We start from the raw sequence: 22,966 nt of genomic DNA on the forward strand, positions 1-22,966 counted from the left end.
TCTCAGTATGCAAATATCTTTCTCGGTCTGGGTCATGCCTTTCGGTTTCTGCCCCAGTGCCGAGGCCTCTAAATTTATCAGCGTGTGGACCACAGATTCGCAGAGGCCTGAGCTGTGGCGCTGCCGGGCTATGGCGCGTTGTCGGGCCTCAAGCACAGCCCGGGGTCCCTCGCTGGCTCTGTCCGGACCCTGCTCGGGCGCTCGCCCGGGCCCCAGCCATCTCTCACTTCAGCCCATGGGTTCTCCCCCACGTCTGTCTCCCTGGGTGTCTCAAGAGACGCGACCCGCGCCGACGCCCCCGCGAATGCACGTGACCGCGCCTGGTGGCGCCCCCTCAGTAAAAGCCGCCGCAGTGCCCCTCCCGAAACCCGCCGCTTCCTCCGGCCCGCGCGGCCCCGCCCCCAGCCGCGAGGAACCAATCCGCATGCACGCTGCTTGCCCCCGCCCCGGCACCCTCCTCGGCGCGCGCCCCTCCCTCCGCCCGCCCGCCAGCCCGCCGGCCCGCCCGTCAGTCTGGCAGGCAGGCAGGCAATCGGTCCGAGTGGCTGTTGGCTCTTCAGCTCTCCCGCTCGGCATCTTCCTTCCTCCTCCCGGTCAGCGTCGGGCGGCTGCACCGGCGGCGGCGCAGTCCCTGCGGGAGGGGCGACAAGAGCTGAGCGGCGGCCGCCGAGCGTCGAGCTCAGCGCGGCGGAGGCGGCGGCGGCCCGGCAGCCAACATGGCGGCGGCGGCGGCGGCGGCGGCGGCGGCGGGCGCGGGCCCGGAGATGGTCCGCGGGCAGGTGTTCGACGTGGGGCCGCGCTACACCAACCTCTCGTACATCGGCGAAGGCGCCTACGGCATGGTGTGGTGAGTGTCCGCGACCGGCCACGCCCGCCCCCGCCCCCACCGCCCGGGGCCGCAGCGGACGCAGCCTCGGCCTCGCCCGCGCCTCGGCCTCAGGCGCCGCGGCGACCTCGAACCCGGACTTCACCGCGGTCCGCGCGGCAGGACTCGGGCGCGGCCCCGGGCAGGTTGAGGTTTAGGTGTTGTTGCTCTCGCGCTTCCCGGGCCGGCGATCGCTCGGGAAGAAGCGCAGGGAGTAGTGCGGGGGGCGTAGGCCGGGACTAGTGGACCCTTGGCCCCGGGCGCAGCGCGGCCTTTAAAGTCTGGACCATCGGGAAGGCAACGGAAGCGTCCCCACCCCTCAATTTGCTAGTATCATGGCCTTCTTTTGGACTTTCGATTGTAAAACCGGGAATTCCATCAGATGCTTGTCGGTGTTGGCGGCAGTAGCTGCTGAGGTCCTGAAAGCGGTTCGCCTCCGCGTGTGTGCAGAACACCGAAATAATCGTTTTTCTCTCCTTGCCTCTGTTTGCAGCTAACGGCTTTCATTAAATGTCCTCAGCGGTGCTAATGGTGGTCTCCGCGCAGGCTTTCTAAAATGGATTACTGACGCCAGTGTTGGTGGAATATTTCCGTCTTGAAGTTTTTACTTTTAAGTGGATTTTAATATCGTACTGCTGGCGTTTCAGGAAGGATAAACTAACATTACTCTCTTGATTTATTAAAGATCCGTTTAGAGTTGGGCCTAATTTGACTTTTTTTTTTTGGCCCCCAAGTGAGCTCTTTTACCAGCATAAATGCTCCCAGATGTTTTAGCCCAATTGCTATGGACTCCTGTTAATGATTTAGTGGTCATTATGTATGCAGCCTTAATGGAGTTCTTGCGGAATCACATGTAGGCTCCCTCATCTTGAATCAGGTCCCTTTGAAAAGTGAAATGATAGTGATGGTTTTTTTTTGTTTTGTTTTGTTTTGTTTTGTTTTTTTTTTTTCTTGACGGTGTCTCGCTCTGTCTCCAGGCTGAAGTGCAGTGGCGCGACCTTGGTTCACTTCAACCTCCGCCTCCTGGGTTCAAGCGATTCTCCTTCCTCAGCCTCCCCAGTAGCTGGGACTACAGGCGCGCGCCACCACGCCCGGCTCATTTTTGTATTTTTTAGTAGAGACAGGGTTTCACCATGTTGGCCAGGATGGTCTCGATCTATTGACCTCGTGATTCGCCCATCTCGGCCTCCCAAAGTGCTGGGATTACAGGCGTGAGCCACCGCGCCCGGCTGACAGTATTGTTTTTATTAGAGCAAACTAATGGTAGCATTTTGTGCTGGTGAAGACTTGTGGAGATAGATTTCCTTAAATCTGAATCTTGTGAATGTGTCTTTTGTGTTGACTGAAGAAAGTAAACTAATAATTTATTGAGCCCTTCGTGGCAGGTACTGTGCTACATATATTATTTCATTTTATTTGAACAGCCACATTGAGGGAGGAAAAGATGGTGTTATTCCTTTTTTCAGGTGAGAAAGTATTTCGAGGTGAAGCCAATTCTTGAGGTCATAGAACTAGAGCTATTAAGATTGTAGACTGAGATTCTACTAGACACACAGCTCTTTTCAGCTGTTTTTAGGAAAACACTCTGCGTTCCTTAGTGTAATTAATACTTGCAGAGTTTTCTGTGTCTTACTGTTATAAAGTAAATATAAGTCTGTTTTGGAAATGCATTCAAATTGCAATCATCATAATTTTAGAAATGCCATAGAAGGCATGTTTTACCAAGTATTGTAGCTAGATAGAAAGATTAGTTAAAATTCTTTTTAAAGGGACTTTAATTGAATCTTTAATGTTTTCACTTTCTTTAGGAGCAAAATGCTGAATACAACTGTGAAAATTAGTATGAACTCACAGGCTTAGGAGCCAAGACAGAATTTAAATTAGGTCGAGCCTAAAAGAAATAAGGCCCTAAAAAGTAATGGAGAGAAAGTATTGCCAGTAGCATCATTTCTCCACCACACATCTCATTGCTGTTGCACTCACTGGGAAGTGTGCCAGTGAACATGTCTCATTATGAGAGGCTCAGAATTTCCCGTCACATCCTTGGCCCTTTTAACAAGATTAGCTTATCTAAAATGTGGACTGAAAAAAGTGTTTTATGTTTAGGACATGTCAATTGAAAAGCTACCCCCATCTGATAAGATTTCTCCTGTCTGATAAGGTTTTTACTAGTCTGAAGTTGTTTAGATGTGGGAACTACTTCTGTCACTGCTGTAGGCTTGTTTGACCTTCTGACTCTCCATTTGAAATGCTAAGTCCTCTTTTTGTGATTTTCCTTTCCTAAGTGAAATACAAATATAATTGGAATTTGAATCCAAGATCCAGATTATAGCCTTTTATCAGGTTGATGACATATCCTGCTATTAGCCTTCTCCATTGCACATTATTAGCATTTAATAAATATTGGCTAACGGTGCTGGGTTTATGGAGGGCTTGTTGAAATATTCACTAATACTTGAATGGTGATCTTTAAAAAATGCTTCCAGAAGGATTTATGGATTTCTAGCCATTTTTTAGATTTACCCCCCTCTGTTTCCTTATCAGTTCATTAGGAATTGTGACTATTTTGTTTAGAGTCCTTTCCTAATGATTATGTAGAGGATGTAAAGATGAAGAGTGGGGTTTGAGTTGGGCCTTTAAGAGTGGGTGTGATTTTGATATGCAGATAATAGGAGCAAGTGACAGCTTGAGCTGTGGAATCTAATCTTGGAAATGTACTTAGGTGGCAAACTGTAGAGGACTCCAAAGGCAAAACTAAGTGACTGTATATTTGTTCAGTGGAGGAAGCATCTTTTTATTTATTTATATATATATTTTTTTGAGATGGAGTCTCACTCTTGTTGCCTAGGCTGTAGTGCAGTGGCATGATCTCGGCTCACTGCAACCTCTGCCTCCTAGGTTCAAGCGATTCTCCTGCCTCAGCCTCCTGAGTAGCTGGGACTACAGGCGCGTGCCACCATGCTCAGCTAATTTTTTTTGTATTTTTATAGAGACGGGATTTTGCCATGTTGGCCAAGATGGTCTCAAACTCCTGACCTCAGGTGGTCCCCCTGACCTCAACCTCCCAAAGTGCTGTGATTACAGTCTTGAGTCACCGTGCCTGGCCTTTTTTTGAAAGAGGCAGTCATACATGGTCAATTTTGAAATTTTTTGGGAAGACAAATCAACACTAGTGGGAATGAAGGAAGAAGAACTGGAGTGGAGGAATAAATTAGGAAAGCCTAACCACCTAGAGGTGCAGTAATACAGTGGCAGTGGAAGGTAGCAGATGGAGGTGAGGAGTTTTGTATTGACAGAAATAGTAACAGGGACCCTTGTGGGAAGAGTGGTAAAAAGACTTTTAATCATGGCAAGTCTGGGTGGAATCAAAGGATTATGAGACCTTAAAGGGTAAGAGACCAAGAGAGGTGGGATTTGGATTTGGAGGGATTTCTGAGGTAGAACAAGGCTTGCTGGTTGATTGGCCATGGGCGGTTGTTCATTCTGAGGCTTCTAGGTTGGGAGCCTGGGAGATGGTGGTGCCATTATTGAATTAAAGGAATACTGTTAGGCAGAGCAGATTTGTCAGGGGGAAATAGTTCTGGTTTGAACTTGTTTGTAATGCCTGTAGGCCATTCAGGCTATATCCAGAAGCCATCTTAAAATTTGTAAGAGGGGAGCAGGAGCTGGAGATGAAAATTTGTGTAAATGGTAGTTAAAATCTTGAGTGGATGAGCACAGATTCTTATTTGGGTCATTGATTAGGTGAAATTGCAATCATGGCCAGGTGCAGTGGCTCACGCCTGTAATCCCAGCACTTTGGGAGGCCGAGGCGGGCGGATCACGAGGTTAGGAGATCGAGACCATCCTGGCTAACATGGTGAAACCCTATCTCTACTAAAAATACAAAAAAAAAAAAAAAGTAGCCGGGTGTGGCGGGCGCCTGTAGTCCCAGCTGCTGGGGAGGCTGAGGCAGTAGAATGGCGTGAACCCGGGAGGCGAAGCTTGCAGTGAGCCAAGATCGCGCCACTGTACTCCAGCCTGGGTGACAGAGCAAGACTGGGTCTCAAAAAAAGAAAAAAAAAAGAAATTGCAATCATGTTTTCTATATTTATCTTTTTGGTTAAAAAATACATAGCATTTGATAGATTTTCAAAGGAGTCCATTATCCCGGAAACATTAAGAACCACTGAAGTAGAACAGAGGACCAACCAGGTAACTCTGGCAAAGAAGAGGAAACTGATGACTGGTCAGATGTTTAAGAGAACAGTGTAGACGGGGAGGAAGGAGAGGAGGAGAGATTGAAACACTCTTAGTATGCTTGGTCATCTTAGACTAAGATAGCAAGTGTCTATTTTGGATAAATTGAGTTTGAAATGCTGTTTCTGAATGCAACCAGAGAGCTCATGGGGTCATCTTCATAGAGATATTAATTGAAGCCTTAAGAGTGGATAAGACATCTGAGAACTGAGAACTAAGCCAAAGGAATGCCTGCCTTTACTGTGTCAATAAAGGTCAAGTTATGGAAGAGGACAGAGGAAATGTGGCCAGAGAGACTAAAGAACTGGGAGTGCGCATTATCAAAGGAGCCAAGGGAGATGGTACTCCGTAAGGGATTGGTATCGAGTACTATAGAAGGGAAACAGAATGCAGCTGACAAGCCATTATATTTGTTGACTTTCAGCTCTTTTTTTTTTTTTTTTTTGAAACAGAGTCTCGTTCTGTCCCCCAGGCTGGAGTGCAGTTGCACAATCTCGGCTCACTGCAACCTCCGCCTCCTGAGTTCAAGTGATTCTCTTGCCTCAGCCTCCCGAGTAGCTGGGATTACAGGTGTGTGCCACCATACCCGGCTAATTTTTGTATTTTTATTTTATTTATTTATTTATTTATTTATTTATTTATTTATTTTTAGTAGAGACAGGGTATTGCCATGTTGGCCAGGCTGGTCTCAAACCCCTGACCTCAGGTGATCCCCCCGCCTCAGCCTCCCAAAGTGCTGGGATTACAGTGTGAGCCACTGTGCCTGGCCTTTTTTTTTTTTTAAAGCGGGGATGTTCAACTTGGGAAAGCTGAATGAATAAAAGAAAAAAGAGGGGTATGGTTTCAACTAAAATTTCATCGTGATCACATTCCTGATGGTACAATGTCCTGTCTTGTTAAGGTTATTGTGATTATAGCAGACTAGTAGAACTACCACTTTTTCAGCACTCTTGTTTTGTATTTTACGTACATTAATGCTAAGCCATATAACTGTACAGCAAAGTGGTAACTTCTGTTTGTTTTTTACCTCACAAGTGAAGAAACTTGAGGCACACAGAGGTTAGTTAACTTGCCCAATGACACACAGTTAGGAACTGATGAAGCAACCCCAGTTTGTCTGGTTCCTAAATAGTGCTCCACCAAAGATCAGAGTTGAGAAAATAGATTATTTCAGTAACAAGAAATATCTGTTGTCTGCTTTTGCTTGTATCACTTTTTAGCCTTTAAAACCTTTCATGTAGAGTTATTTACTCAGAAAATGTTTATTGAACTCTTCATCCAAATAATGGGATGGAATTGGGGAATAATACAGAGAAGATACCAGTGTTATCCAGGAGTTTGTGAAGTGCTGAGAGAAAGAGAAGAGCTGAGTGACTTGGAGCTGTCTTTCTATGGCTTCCCAGAGTTCTGAGCTAGGTGTTGATGTGTGAGTAGGAGTTTGCCTTGAGAAGTGCCTTCTAGGCAAAGCAAAGTGTGCATGTAATTTGGCACAGAGCATGAACACAGTGCATCAGGACAGGAAAACCACAAATTACTCGGGATGGCTGGAGTATAGGGTGCCTTAGTCAGAAGGTGGGAGTTGAGACAGCTGGGGGTAGGCAGGACCAAATCCTGAAGGGCATTATTGGTAAGGACTTTGGATTTGATCTTGTAGGTGACAGAGTCATTAAAGAATGGCCCTCTTTCTGTCTGCCAGTTCCACCCCCACTTTGTCTCTTACGCTTTCTGCCCATTGTGCCTACTTTCTTTCTTTCTTTTTTTTTTGAGACGGAATTTTGCTTGGAGGCTCACTGCAACCTCGCCTCCTGGGTTCAAGCAATTCTGCCTCAGCCACCTGAGTGGCTGGGATTACAGGTGTGTGCTGCATGCCTGGCTAATTTTTGTATTTTTAGTAGAGACAGGATTTCACCATGTCGGCCAGGCTGGTCTCAAACTTCTGACCTCAGGTGATCCACCCGCCTCGGCCTCCCAAAGTGCTGGGATTACAGGTGTGAGCCATTGCACCTGGCCGCATTGTGCCTACTTTATCTCGTGGTACTCAGTGGGGGTGACTTTATCTCCCTGCTACAGAGGCATTTGGAAATGTATGGGGGGCAGCTTTTTGTTGTGTTGTCACGTTGATTAGGGGGTGTTATTGGCCGTCAGTAGGCATGTCAAGGGCAGACATGCTAAATGGTCTGGATTGCACGGTACACTCCCTCCACTGGAGAATCATCCTACCAAGATGCCCATAGTACAGCACCCCAGCCCGCCCCAAGAAACAGCAGGCTCTATTTAAGTCCCGCTTTTCTCTAAAGATCATCTCTATGAACTTTGCCCTATTGCTTCCTGTTAATGCGCTCTCTTCATGGATCTCTGCTGGGTGTTTGTACCACCTGTTTGAAAGGCAGGAACGGCAATAACATATCATATATAAAAACTCTAGACCTGGAGACAGAGATCTTGACTGAGATTCTTAATTTTGCTTGCTCATTGTTTACTTAACTTTTAATCAAGAAGTCTCTTGTACACTTTTGGAGCTCAAAGATGCAAGGAGAGCAGCTTACATGAGTAACAGAAGAATCTAGTGTTTCTGAGCAGAGTTTAGAGTAAAAGGATAACTCAAAACAAAATTAATTTTTATATTAATAGCATCCCTAATGATGTATTCCTGGTAGTTAGCTATAACCATTACACCATTCCCATAATTTGATTTGTATAAATTCAAGTTGACTTTTCTCAAAAACTGTATGTAATTTATTCCTCACCTTGCTCACAATTTATATACCTATTAATTGAAAAACACCTGATTCCCCAACAAACATCCAGAGCTCCTTGCCTCCAGCCTACTCCACCCACCCTCTTACCTAATCCTGAGATGCTGTTTTGCTCCCCTTTAGATTTGCTTTTTTTCTTTCACTTCTTGAGGCTCCCACACTGAAAGGTGCCTAGGAGCTCATCCAGTAGCTGCGCTGCCTCTGCTCCCTCTAGGAAAGGCCACCTACCTGAGCTTTGAAATGGCCCACACCGTACCAGAAGGAAGAAGAGAGATTCCAGGAGGATTCAGACGTTACCCAGACTTTTTGGAAACTGAGCAGAACCACAGGAGGAGAAAGCTATAGGCAGCTGAACAAAATTTATGTGTTTCTATTTCCCCTGCTATAAAATGGAAGGATTGGGCTCTGTCTGTGGTTTTCAAATCTCCTCCTCTCTTAGGGGCTTCAGGCCTCACCCCAAATAGGGAAACTTCACATACAGCATTCTCTCCCCAATCCCTGTTTTTTCTGTTCTTTGCTCTTCTCTTATCTACCTCCTTCCCCTCCCCTTTCCCTTTTTCCTCTGCCCTTAGTCTTTTTTCTTTTTCTTAATTTCCTTTTAGTCATTATCATCTTCAGTTCACATAGGTAGTAACTATTAGGGTTAGCAGGGTAAGATTCCATTTGGAAAAAGGATTTGATTGCTTTGAAAATGATGTTGGGCAACTCACAGGATAGATGCTCTCCAAGGTCCCTCCCAGATTCTCAGACTCAAGGCAGGCCCTGGGGTTTGAACCTATGGCCAGTAGGAGCTGGATAGCAGGTGTCTGCATGGGATATGCCATGATCGACTGACTAATGTTAGTTGCAAGCCTGCCTTGCTGGTTTAAGCTTCATTCTCATTCTTTTTTTTTTTTTTTTTTTTTTTTTTTGAGACAGAGTCTCACTCTGTCACCCAGGCTGGAGTACAGTGGCGCAATCTTGGCTCACTGCAACCTCTGCCCCCAGGTTCAAGCAGTTCTCCTGCCTCAGCCTCCTGAGTAGCTGGGATTACAGGCGCCTGCCACTGTGCCCGGCTATTTTTTTTTTTTTTTTTTTTTTTTTTTTTTTTTGTAGTTTTTAGTAGAGATGGGCTTTCACCGTGTTGCCCAGGCTGGTCTTGAACTCCTGACCTCGTGATCCATTTGCCTTGGCCTCCCAAAATGCTGGGATTACAGGTGTGAGCCACCACACCTGACCGTCATCCTTGTCTTTGAGGTATTATATTTTGCACTTTACACATAAGAGAACTGGGTGTCAGGTAACTCGTTCAGGGTTCACAGCCAGTAAGTATATTGCAGAACTGAGATGTAAATTGAGATTTATGTAGACCCCAAATCCTGTGACCTTTTTTCTTTTAACTACTATAGGCTTTTCTCTGTTATACCGAGTTACCTAGAAACGTTCTTCCTACAGCCTGGATTCCTGAATGGATTAGCCCTAAAGTATAAAATGATTATGCCATTGCAGACAGACCTGAAGAAGAGGCTAGAAAGGATTAGAGTTAAAATAACTTTGTTTTTTGTTTTTGTTTTTTCTTTATCTCCAAAGGCTCTGTCATTAAGCAACTTAATTTTTATCAGGAAGCAGTGTTGATTTCTTCCCATTCCTTCTAGTTACCTCTACCAGTTTCTTGATTTTCATTCATTTAATATTATTAAACACGTACCAGATTATGTGCTAGGCAGTAGGAACAAAGTAGTGAACAAAAGTTGTTCTTACTCTTTGGTGTTTACAGTCCAACAGGGCAGTAATAACATTTAGTGAGTGTGGTGAGGTGTGGAGTGCCACTGGATGATATAAGATATTCTGAGTAGTCATAAAGGGTTTCCGGGAGGAAGTGGTGTTTAAGCTGGGACCTGAAGGAAGACTTAGAGCTAGCTGGGTAAAAGGTAGGGTAGAGTGCTGAAATGTTTTAGGCACTACCTTGTAGAGACTGCATTATAGAAAATGAAAAGTTTATGATTAAGATCTGGGGGCCTTTGTCATATTACTGCAAGGATAGAAAGTGCAGTTAAAGCTTTAGGAAAGTAGACCAACGTAGCTACCTCCCTCCCTCTTTACAGTTACAAAAGCTTCTTGTGCCCTACATCTCTCAGCAGCTGGGGTTTTTTTCCCCTCTTTTCTCTTTTGTCACTTCCCCATGCACTCAGCAGAGGAGAGCTGACCCTAGCTCCCTGAAGGTGTGTGTCTTCAGGTTTTTTGATGACCAGAGGCTGACAACACTCTGAATCCAATTCCAAGTGAAACAGAATGTGTAAAAAACACTGTTAGGGAGATCATTCTGCACAGAACAGCTAACTCCACCTGTCGTTTCCAGCCTGGGAGAGTGTCTGCCTCTGGTCTAGTCAGCTGAGGCCCAAGGTGGGGTCATTTATTAAATAAAACTGCATATCTCGGAAGGTCTGAAGGGCAAGGTGGGAATTGTCAAAAGGGGTCTCTCATTGATTTCTGACTTGTTAGGTTAAAGTTCTTGGTACTGTTTTCCCTGCCATTCTCCAGGGAGTGTGTATCACTCTCCAGTTTTTACAGATGAGGAAAATAAAACAAAAGTTGGATAACTTGCCAGTCACAAGTAAGGGGTCAAAGGATTGTCATGAGTATTAAATAAAACAGTATAGTTGAAGTCCTGAGCACTTGGTACCTAGTTAATGCTCTGTTATTCTTTTGAAGTAAACAGGGTTGACAAGATGTGAATCCCCCTTTGCCTCAGTCTCTATGTAAAGCAGCATGTGCAGAAGTACAAATATTCGGCTTGGTGGTCAGATGACTTTACAATGGTATGGAAGTGATACACATTCAGTAGAAACCTTACTTCCGAGTACCCACGCAACTGTTCTGTTTTTCATTTTCAGTATAGTATTTCATATATCATATGAGTTATTCAACACTTTTATTATAAAATGGGCTTTGCGTTAGATGATTTTGCCCAACTGTAGGCTAATGTAAGTGTTCTGAACATGTTTAAGGTAGGCTAAGCTAAGCTGTGATGTTTGGTAGGTTAGGTGTATTAAATGTATTTTCAGCTAGGCTGGGCGCAGGACTCATGCGTATAATCCCAGGACTTTGGGAGACCGAGGTGTGAGGATTCCTTGAGCTTAGGAGTTTGAGACCAATCTAGGCAACATAGTGAGGCCTTGTCTGTACTAAAGGTACTAAAAATTAAAAAAAAAAAAAAATTAGCCAGGTGTGGTGGTATGTGCCTATAGTCCCAGCTACTTGGGAGCCTGAGGCTGAGGATCACTTGAACCTGAGTGGTCAAGGCTACAGTGAGCTGTCGTCGTGTCACCGCATTCCCGCCTGGCAACAGAGCAAGAAACTTTCCAAAAAAAAAAAAAAAAGCATTTCACTTTATGAGGTTTTCCATTTATGATGGGTTTATTGGGATGTAAGTCCATAGTAAGTCGAGGAACATCTTTATGTAGTTAGAATAGGGACAGTCAGGTGTTCCGTGCATAATCCAAATCTTCAGGAGGCAACATCAGGGTAACCCAAGTTTAGGAATATTCTGCAAAATAACTGGTCTGTAAACCTCAAAATTAAGTCAAGATCATGGAACCAAGAAAACACTGAGGAATTGTTCCACACTAAAGAAGTGTACAGAAACATGGCAACTCCGTGTGGTTCATGATTCTGAATCGGCATGATTGGCAAAACTAGAATGAGGTCTGAAGATTAGATTGTAGTCGTGTATCTGTGTTAATGATTTTATTTTTATCTTCTTTTTTTTTTTAACTCTTCTTTTTTTTGGTATTTTCTTTTTTATTTTGATTTGTCCTTCTTTTTTTTGTTGTTTTTTGTTTTTTGTTTTTTGTTACAAACCCTTGTGTCGATAGCTGACTGCTCTGCTGTATACAAAACCCTGACCCAGAAACAGGTTGTCTGTGAATGGTTTAGCACAGGTCCCCCGTGAATGTGCATTGTGTGTCAGGCGAAAGTGTGGCCGCCTTTCTACTGTGCCAGGTTTTCCAGCATGAGAGGCTTTCCATAGCTGGTCCTCAGATATGTGATGTGAATGAAGGGGGACCAGCTATCCAAGGCCAACTGAGGCTCCACAGTTGGCTGCCCTATCATTTTGCCTGGGCGGGATTCTGACTTAGAGGCCTTTGGTCATAATCTGACAGATGAGCGTTGATGATTTTGATGGTAGCATTTTGTTTGTATGGGAGAATGGTCTTGTTTTGTTTGTAGGAAATAGTCACTAAAGTATTGGGGGATAATGAGAGAAATACTGGCAAACTTACTCTCACATGCTTCTGAGACTAAAAGTTTGATAAGCTAGATGTAGAACTTTTTCTATGGTTTGAGATATAGTTCCTTTTCTCTAAAGAGTTGTTGGTGAGTCCCTTTCAGAAACGTACTTGAGTGAGGATGTGTTGAAATTTGTGGGAAGCTGTGAAAGGCAGCTTTTAGCCTACCGAAAGAGGACTGGCCTGGAAGGCAAGAGACCTGAGTCTTGGTCCCTGCTTCTGATGACATGTCACATGGGCATGTGCTCGTCACTCTGCTTCTGCAAGTTTTTGTTTTTCTCATCTGTGGAGTTAAGGGATTGGGATGGTCTCTAGGGTCTCGTACAGCTCTAATGTTGTCACCGCCCTCAGGAACATTACATGAAATTAGCATATATACAGTATATTAAGAAGATTCATGTGTGGATTGTTTCCCAGTTACTAGAGCTGTCTTTAATGTAACTTACCTCAGAAATCTCTGGATAATCATTATTGAGATATAATGAAATAGGAAAAAACTTGAGGTTAAAAACTAGTAAATTGATTTACTTCAACATTAAAAGCCCACAGTTAAACCCTTGAGGAAAATGACTTTTTATTTTTTATTTTTTGCTCTGCAAGTAAGGTTGGAACTTCGTAATACTGTATGACAGTAGTCGTTTACCTCACGAATTAGATTATTCATGTGTGTTTGACTGAAGAAAGTTTTTACCTAGTGACTGGAATGAATGTTAATGCTGCTATTTTGGCATTGGAAAAAAAAAGATGTAATGAAAAATGTCAAGTTTGAGAGATAGAGAAATACTTAAATAGAACTGATTTGAAAGCAATTCTGAAAAAGAAAGAACTTCGTACAATCTTTCTATGAAAGAAAGACTTTACTGCACAGCTAAAGAAAATAAAGCAACAACAATACATTGCCCCAATTAATGTTTGAATTCACTGAACACAAGGCAGGCTAGCAAAGTAGAGAGTAATATCTTTGCCTAACCTTGGCCACAAGGATTTATTTTGTCAGTAACCAAGTTCAGTGTACTGCTATTTAGCTTTTTCACTACAGATGTGAAAATATTTCTTTTTGGGGTTTGTTTGAAATTTTCTTTCCCTTTTCAATTTAGCAGTGTTGAACCTATCCTCAAATTACATTTTTCCCAGTAAATCAACTTTGTTTCTGTTCCATGGTTGAAGCAAATACTTTATAAGGAAAAAAATCAGTGTGGACCTTTCACAAGTTAATTATTACTGCAGGGCTATATAGGCATATAAAAATATTAGATGTTATGTTTTAGACCAGTGAAAAAACAGTTGGTAGTAATGCTAGATTAAGACTTGCCAGAATGTTCATCCCCTTAGTGAGCCATTCTGCTTATGATAACATTTTGTAATGTTTTCAGGCATTCTTTTGGGACAGCCCTGATCACTTATCATTCAAGGGGATGATAAAAGTCACAGTCTTTAGACGTGTTGTAAATTCTTTCTCTCTTTCGTTCAAAGGGAGCTAGAAAGAAAAGACATTTGTGATTCTCTGTCTACTTGAACACAACTGCTAGAAAGAGCTATTTGATTATTGCCAACAAGGCAGTGTGAGAGTTTATAGTAACATTAGGAGTGTTTCCAGTTATCCCAGCAGGGCAGGATTCAGCATTCAAGAACTGGTAAATTTTGGCCGGACGCAGTGGCTCACACCTGTAATCCCAGCACTTTTGGGAGTCCAAGGCAGGCGGATCACCTGAGGTCAGGAGTTCGAGACCAGCCTGACCAACATGGAGAAACCCCGTCTCTACTAAAAATACAAAATTAGCTGGGTGTGGTGGCACATGCCTGTAATCCCAGCTACTTGAGAGGCTGAAGCAGGAGAATTGCTTGAACCTGGGAGGCGGAGCTTGTGGTGAGACGAGATTGCGCGCCATTGCACTCCAGCCTGAGCAATAAGAGTGAAACTCTATCACAAAAAAAAAAAAAAGATCTGGTAAATGTTTGTCTGGCATCATAGAATTTAATGCTTACCTCTAAAAATGTAAATTGGAAAATATTTTAGCCTTATGTGGTGTGTGATGTTAGCAGGGAAGTCTCTAATGTTTTCACGTGAAGTTAGATGCTGGCTTTGGACTGAGGTGTATTTTGTTTACTTAAGGCAGTATCCGTCACTTCCTATTTTAGTTTTTTGTTTCTTTTTGTTTATTTGTTTGTTGAGATGGAGTTTTGCTCTGTCTCTCAGGCTGGAGTGCACTGGTGCCATCTCAGCTCACTGCTACCTCCACCTCCTGGTTTCAAGCAATTCTTCTGCCTCAGCCTCCCAAGTAGCTGGGGCTACAAGTGCACATTGCCACCCCCAGGTAATTTTTTGTATTTTAGTAGAGACAGGGTTTCACCCTGTTGCCCATGCTGGTCACGAACTCCTGAGCTCAGGCAGTCCACCTGCCTCGGCCTCCCAAAGTGCTGGGATTACAAGCGTGAGCCACCGCACCCAGCTGTCAAATGTCTTTACTGCCTCCGTGAAGATTATATGATATTGTCACATTTAACATTGTTAATGTGAAGATAATGTCAATAGATTTCCTTATATGGAACCTCTCTCATACCTGGGATAAACTGTGCTTGTTTATTTGTATTCCTTTTTATAATGTGCCATTGGATTCTGTTTGCTAATATTCAGAGATTTTGTGTTGATATGCATAAGTAGTATTCATCTGTAGTATCTTTAGTGCAGTCTTTGTCAGGTTGGGGTTACCATTACACTTGCTTCATAAAATGAGTGTGAAAGTTTTCTTTCCTTTTCTGTGTTCTGAAATAGCATTAGGACTACTTTGTCTTTTTTTTTTTTTTTTTTTTTTTTTTTGACACAGAGTCTTACTCTGTCACCCAGGCTGGAATGCAGTGGCATGATCTCGGTTGACTGCAACCTCCTCCTCCCAGGTTCAAGTGATTCTCCTGCCTCAGCCTCCCAAGTAGTTGGGACTACAGGTGCACACCACCACGTGTAACTAATTTTTATATTTTTAGTAGAGATGCAGTTTCACTATGTTGGCCAGACTGGTCTCAAACTCCTGACCTCAGGTGATCTACCCACCTCGGCCTCCCAAAGTGCTGGGATTACAGGCGCCAGCCACCCCTTATCTTAAAAATGGTAGAATTTTCCTTTGAAACTATTTGCCTGGTATTTTTTTGGTTTTCCTTAGACTGGTTTCTGCCACCACTCTTATTCCCCTCCAGTTGTTCTCTGCAACCACCACCGTGACTGCCATTTCCTTGAGCACTTATTATCCATTAAGCACCTTTACATGTGGTAATTAATGACTATTATGTGTTTTGATACAAAGTCTCACTGTCGCCCAGGCTGGACTGCAGTGGCACTGTCACTTGAATCCAACCTCCACCTCCCGGGTTCAAGCAGTTCTCCAGCCTCAGCCTCCCAAGTAGCTGGGATTACAGGCATGTGCCACCACACCTGGCTAATTTTTGTATTTTTAGTAGAGACAGGGTTTCACCACCTTGGCCAGGGTGGTCTCTAAGTCCTGAGCCCCGCCTGTTATGTGTTTTTGTCTTTTGTTTTCTTTAAGACAGGGTGTCAGTCTGTCACTCAGGCTTGAGTGCAGTGGCATGATCACGGCTCGATGTGTTTATTCTTGTTTTTCTGTTTTTTTTTTTTTTTTTTTGAGATGAAGTTTCACTCTTGTTGCCCAGGCTGGAGTGCAGTGGTGCGATCTTGACTCACTGCAACCTCCACCTTCCAGATTCAAGCGGTTCTCCTGCCTCAGCCTCCCAAGTAGCTGGAATTACAGGCATGTGCCACTACACCCAGCTAGTTTTGTATTTTTAGTAGAGATGGGGTTTCTCCATGTTGGTCAGGCTGGTCTCAAACTCCCGACCTCAGGTGATCCGCCCGCCTCAGCCTCCCAAAGTGCTGGGATTACAGGCTTGAGTCACCGCACCCGGGCTGGACTATTATCTTTCTATTAAACAATACAGTACTTAGTATTTCCAGGTTTTGAATTTCATATAAGTGAAATCATACTGTGTGTATTCTTCAACTAGCTTTTTTCATTCATCATTATGTTTTTGAGTATAGTATAGTTACTTGTTTTCACTGCTTTATATACCATTGTATAAATATACCACAATTTATCCATTCTAGTATTAATAACTGTTGTTATTACAGTGTTCCTGCAAGTAACCTTGTACATTTCTCCTGATACACAGGAGTTTCACAGATCTTTAGACAGATCCCCAGTAGTGGAATTGCTGGATGGTAGGGCATATGTACATTCACTGGGTATTCCACATTATTTTCCCAGTAAAGTTTTGTGTTATTATTCTTGCACATCATGTGTTTAATTGATTCCTTGATACTTTATGTTTGTTGTTGCTATTCTAAGTGATATCTTTTTTTTTTTTTTGAGACAGAGTCTCGCCCTGTGGCCCAGGCTGGAGTGCAGTGGCAATCTCAGCTCACTACAAGCTCCGCCTCCTGGGTTCACGCCATTCTCCTGCCTCAGCCTCCCTAGTAGCTGGGATTACAGGTGCCCACCACCACGCCCGGCTATTTTCTAAGTGATATTTGTAGATGGTTTATAGAAATGCATTTGACTTTTGTAAACTGATGAATTACTGGAATAAAAAGATTGTCCAACAAACTCTTATTCCAGTAATCCCTCTTTAAGTTTTTTTTAGGACAAACATATCATCTGAAAATCACGCTATTTTGTTTCTTTTCATGACTTAGATATATTTTATCTTGTCTTAACTGTGCTGGCCGGACTCTCCATTACAAAGTTGAAGAGCAGTGGTGATACAGGGGGCATCCCTGTCTTGTTCTGATGTTAAAAGGAAAGCTTTTATTGAGTGATAGGGGCTGCTGGTTTTTCATAAGGCTTACTTCCCGCCCACCCCCTCCCCGGAAACAGGGTCTTGCTGTGTTGCTCAGACTGGTCTCAAACTCCTGGGCTCAAGTGATCATCCCACCTCAGCCTCCTGAATAGCTGGGATCACAGGCACGTGCCACAGCACCTGGCTTCATAAAGCTTTCTTTGTCAAGATTTTTTAAACTTAAAGAAAAAAAGAATCCTGAATGATTGAATTTCTACAGATGCTTTTTAATTGCATATATAGAAATTTTCTTTTTTTTTTTTTTTTTTAAGTTTCATGTTACCCTAATAGATTTTCTAATATTGAACCAATTTTGCATTCCTGGGATTAAACCCAACTTGGTCATGATGTATTATTATTATATATTGCTGGATTTGGCTTGCTAATAAATAATAGGGTTTTTCTCATGTGGTTTGGTATGAAAATTAGACTACCCTTACAAAGTGAATTAGGAAGTGTTTCTTTTCCTATTCTTCTGTTTTTATTTCTGTAAAATTAGAATGATTCCTTCAAAGTTTGGTAGAACTTGCCTGTACAACTCTGGACCTGGGTGGTTTTTTGGTTTTGGTATGTGTTTGGTTTTTTGTTGAAAACATGTTAAGCTGATTCAAAATTATTTTTAAAATGGTTATACTACTGTTCCTACTTTGAATTTCTTCTTGGTAATTATATTTTTCTTGGCATTTATTCTTCTCAGTTATTTCTACATTTACTAGAGTATTGTATTTTCTTACCTCTTTAATCTTATTTTGAAATATCCATTTAAACATACGTAAGATACAAGTACTGTTTGTGGCTGGGCACGGTGGCTCATGCCTGTAATCCTAGCACTTTGGAAGGCCAAGGCGGGCAGATCACTTGAGGTCAGGAGTTCAAGACCAGCCTGGCCAACATGGCAAAATCCTGTCTCTACTAAAAATACAAAAATTAGCTGGGCATGGTGGCGCCTGCCTGTAATCTTAGCTACTCCAGAGGCTGAGGCGTGAGAATCACGTCACCCCAGGAGGCAGAGGCTGCAGTGAGCTGAGATCGCGCCACTGTGCTCTAGCCTGGGCGACAGAGCAAGACTCTGTCTCAAAAAAAAAAAAAAAAGTACTGTTTACAGAATAAGTTAAATACTTGTCATCACTGTGCAAATTGCAAAATGGAACATTGCTAGTACCTTAGAAACACCTTCTCAAATCTCCTTTAAGAGTTGAGTACGTTCCTTAATTTTGTGATAATTGTTCTTTTCAGACTTGTTATTCTTTACTTTTATTGATGTATAATGTACATAAAGAAAAGTGGCCAGATGTGGTGGCTCATGCCTGTAATCCCAACACTTTAGGAGGCCAAGGTGAGAGGATCACTTGAGCTCAGGAGTTCAAGACCAGCCTGGGCTGATTATAGACGTGAGCCACATTGTCCTGCTGGGTATATATTTAGTAGCAGAATGACTGTGTCAGTCTGTGCATAGATTCCACTTTAGTAGATGTGCCAAACAGTTTTCCAAAGTGGTAAAATATTTCCATTAGCAGTGTATTAGAGTTCAGACCAGTGTATATTCTCAACAACACTTGGTATCATTTTTAGCCTCTCTAGTGGGTATGAAGTGGTATGCATTGTGGATTTTGTTTGCATTTCTCTGATATTTTAGCTCTTTTTTGGTGGTTACCTCTTTTTTGTATGTTTATGAGACATTCGGCTATCTCGTGAAGTATTTAAGGGTTATTTTGCAAATTTTTCTGTGGAGATTTTTGTTTCATTAAATTATAGGAGTTCTTTGTAGATTTTGACGAGTCTTTTTTTAGATTCATGTGCTGCAGATATTTTCTCCTTTCCGAGAGTTACCTTTTTTTTTTTTTTTTTTTTTTTGAGACAGTCGCAATTTGTCACCCAGGCTGGAGGGCAATGGTGCGATCTCGGCTCACTGCAACCTCTGCTTCCTAGGTTCAAGTGATTCTCCTGCCTCAGCCTCCCAAGTAGCTGGGATTACAGGCACGCCCCGCCACGCCCAGCTAATTTTTGTATTTTTAGAGACGGGATTTCACCATGTTGGGTAGGCTGGTCTCGAACTCCTGACCTCAGCCTCGGCCTCCCAAAGTGCTGGGATTACAGGCGTGAGCCACTGCCCCCGGCCGAATTACAACTATTTTAAAGACCATCTTTAGTAACTAGTAACTGGGTCACTGTGGATATGTTTTTGTTGTCCCTTTTTTCTGGTTTCTGTTTCCTGTACACTTGGTAACGTTCAAGTGAATGCTGGATGCTGTGTATGAAAATTGTTGATGCTCTAGTTGACAATTTTCTCCAGAGAGAGCTCTCCCTACTCACTGATAGGCAGATACAGTGGTGACAGATAACCGTAATTCAGTCAGAGAATGAGCTGATTTGAGAGTTGGTTGCAGTTTTTATATGGCTTTGTCTACCTCTGATTTTTGCTCCCCTTTACTCCTAGAAGTGTAGCCGTCCATGGATTCTGAGAACCTGAGGTGTTTATGTTTACTAAGGCTCTTAAACCCCTTATTGATCTTAAGTTACTATTTTTGTCTCCTTAGCACTGTGAGACTGCAAGAAATTTATCTTCCTCTTTTCAGTAGCTTTTTGCTTAAAGCCTTGCCTGCAGTTTTTAGGTGTGCTGAATCTGGCAGGGTCTTTCTGAACTTCTAGGTTTCTAAATTACTGGAAACAAGTCAAGAGCATTTTCTTTATATTATTCTTAAACTTATCTTCCTGGCCAGACTTACATTATTTTAGTGATTGTATCCTCTGTAACCTAGAATTTTGCAACTGACTTACAGACTTTCTTCATGTCGTCCAGTGGTTCTCAAACATGGAGATACTGTAGAAACTAGAACATTGGAAGAGAAGTCGGACAGATAACTTATGTTTTTCCTGTATGCCCTCAGAGTCATTTGTATCCACAAATTGCCCATTTCAGGTGATGGTGAATTTTCTCTAGTGCTATTCCTTTTAGATTTGGAATTTCCAAAGGTGAGAGAAAATCAGATTTCCAGGCATGAGTAGATGTCTAGGAAATCGTTTATAGGGATTAATTCAGTGAATGCTTAATGGCCATCACAACATGAAGAACAGATACTGTATTAATGGGGCGGGGGAATGCAAGATTAGTAAGATGTGGTCCTGGTCTGTAGAGTTCTTACATCAGCCCCCTGCATCTGATCAGCAGTGGTCTCTGTAGATACTCTGTGTTCGTCATACATTTAGAGCTGTAGTTGGATGCTCTTCTGCTCTGCTGGGCTTCTCGAAAGCCTGAGTTTCTCTTTCAGGCCCCCCTTCATTGCTGTGGCTTCTTTGATTAGTTTCAGAAGGGCCTCAGATGCCACGGTAGCCCTGAAGTCTACCAGTTCCAGATGAACATGAAATAAGGAAAAAGAAAATGGAGGTGTGTTTGGCGGGGGTGGGGGGACTCTATTTGTGTGGAAGGTGACGGCCTTGCACGTTTGCTTACATATACTAGAGTTAGAACTGTGCTTGGGTAGGTACTTTGAGATCATTGGAATAAAGATAGCATGTGAAAACAGAATAATTATGAAAACGTCTTCTTTTATACAGCACTTTGTACTTTTTAAATTGCTTTCACCGCTGTCACGTCAAACCTCTTCACACTTCTGTAGGATAGATAAAGCACAATTATTTCTCTGTTATGCAGGTGAGGAAACAGACCTAGGCAGGGATATAGTGACCTGCCCACAGGTCTAACAGCATTTGAGTGATAATTAGAACTAAAGTGGAGGAATGTTTATTTGAGAAGTTTAGCAGTGAGTCAAAATCTTCTTAGGAGCTGTAGGTTTTTGTACCAATGGAGAGATCTCTTTTTCTGTTGGATATGATTGACAATGTTAGAAGAGATATTCACTGGAGGAAGGCCCCGGAGAAGGAATGAGGAACAGACCTGTGGCCTGTATTGTGCCTCCATTGTCTCTGGTGTAGTTGTGCATATTGTGAGATTACAGATGGGAAAGAAAGAGGAGATCTTGACCCAGAGCTCAAGAGAAGAAAGTAAGGGTGCTGTAGGAACAGATGTCACAGTAAAAGCATGCCAATCTAAGTGTGCTCAAGGGATTTTATGCCAGGTGGCCTTAGGTTCTGGTAAGAGATAAGGTGGGGCATCTGCCAAGAGTGCATGAGGGATCAGGGGCTGTTGTGTGCTTAAAATTAACTAAGGATGAATAAAAAGACTGGCGCCTTTCATTGAGAGTGGGGACTTTGTTCTCTGCTGTATCCCCAGCACCTAGTATACACATTTCACATAAGGTACTCAGTAAATATTTGTTGAATCAGGCAGATTCCTGCCTAGGTCTGTTTCCCCATCTGCATAACACAGAAATAAGGCTGGCTAACCCTGTGCCATCCCCGTAATAGTCTTCATCTTCTCTTCACTTTTCCATTCATTTCTCTATATTAGTTGAATACATGAAGACAGGAATAAGTTCCTCATTGAAGTTACAAGCCTTTTTAAGAACAGCAAGGTAACATATCTCATTTATCAAAATAGTAACTGCATTTGAAAATTCAGCTCTGGCACTAATGGCTGGGTGACTTGGAGCATGTCCTGTAACTTCTCAGAGTCTCATTTTACTCTGGTCAAACAAGGATCATGTCTTTTGAGTGTTGAAATGACTATATTAACTAAATCACTATGTAATCCTAAGAGCAATCTTTATGCATCCCAGGATGGGGTAGAGAATAAAGTATTGGAGTGAATGACTGTGGGATATAGGCTAGACACCTATGTACATAGATAACTTCATGGAGCCTTTTTAAAAAATTATGGCAATATACACATAACAAAATTTACCATCTTGGCTGGGTGCCCACACCTGTAATCCCAGCACTTTGGGAGGCCGAGGCGGGCGGATCACCTGAGGTCAGGAGTTCAAGACCAGCCTGACCAACGTGGAGAAACCCTGTCTCTACTGAAAATACAAAATTAGCCGGGCGTGGTGGTGCATGCCTGTAATCCCAGCTACTCAGGAGGCTGAGCCAGGAGAATCGCTTGAACCTGGCTGGCAGAGGTTGCGGCGAGCCGAGATCACACCATTGCACTCCAACCTGGGCAACAAGAGCGAAACTTCGTCTCAAAAAAAAAAAAAAAAAAATTTACTATCTTAACTATTTGTAGGTGTACTGTTCAGTAGCGTTAAGTAGATTCACATTGTGCAACCAATTTCCAGAGCTTTTTTTTTTTTTTTTTTTTTTTTTTTTGAGACGGAGTCTTGCTCTGTTTCCCAGGCTGGAGTGCCATGGTGCGATCTCACCCTCCCAGGTTCACGCCATTCTCCCGCCTCAGCCTCCCGAGTAGCGGGAACTACAGGCTCCCTCCACCACGCCTGGCTAATTTTTTGTGTTGTTAGTAGAGACGGGATTTCACCCTGTTAGCCAGGATGGTCTCCATCTGCTGACCTCGTGATCCACCCGCCTTGGCCTCCCAAAGTGCTGGGATTACAGGCGTGAGCCACCGCGCCTGGCCTCCAGAGCTGTTTACATCATTCAAAGCTGAAACTCTATAGCAATTAAATAACTCTCCATTTTCCTTTCTCCCAAGCCCCTGGCAGCCACCACTCTAGTTTCTGTCTCTATGAAATCTGATTGCTCTAGGTACCTCATGTAAATGGAATCATACAGTGTTTGTCTTTTTATGATTGGCTTATTTTACTTACTATAATGGCCTTAAGGCTCATCCATGTTGTAGCATGTGTCACAATTTCCTTTTTAAGGTGGAACAATACTCCATTGTAAATATACACACCACTTATCTGTTGATGAACACTTGGGTTGCTTTTGCCTCTTGTGAATAAGGCTGCTGTGAATATAAGTGTACAACTATCTCTTTGGGACCCTGCTTTCGATTCTTTTGGGTAGGAACCCAGAAGGGCACTACTGGATCATATGGTAATTCTGTGTTTAATTTTGAAGAACCACAAACTCCTGAGTTAAAGTGATCCTCACACCTCAGCCTCCCATACTGTTTCCAAAGTAGCTGCACCTTT

General features: G+C 43.1%; 1 protein-coding gene across 1 annotated transcript in view; it reads left to right on the plus strand.

The window, feature by feature from the left end:
- Nucleotides 1-482: 482 nt before the first annotated feature.
- Nucleotides 483-22,966, plus strand: part of MAPK1 (mitogen-activated protein kinase 1) — a 106,827-nt gene continuing 84,343 nt past the window's right edge. The window contains exon 1 of the mRNA XM_054469062.2: nucleotides 483-847. Coding sequence (XP_054325037.2) covers nucleotides 717-847 — 131 coding nt within the window. The 5' untranslated portion in view covers nucleotides 483-716. The remainder of the gene's footprint in view (nucleotides 848-22,966) is intronic.

The sequence above is a fragment of the Pongo pygmaeus genome, chromosome 23 (genome assembly GCF_028885625.2).
Source record: "Pongo pygmaeus isolate AG05252 chromosome 23, NHGRI_mPonPyg2-v2.0_pri, whole genome shotgun sequence".
Lineage (NCBI taxonomy): Eukaryota > Metazoa > Chordata > Mammalia > Primates > Hominidae > Pongo > Pongo pygmaeus.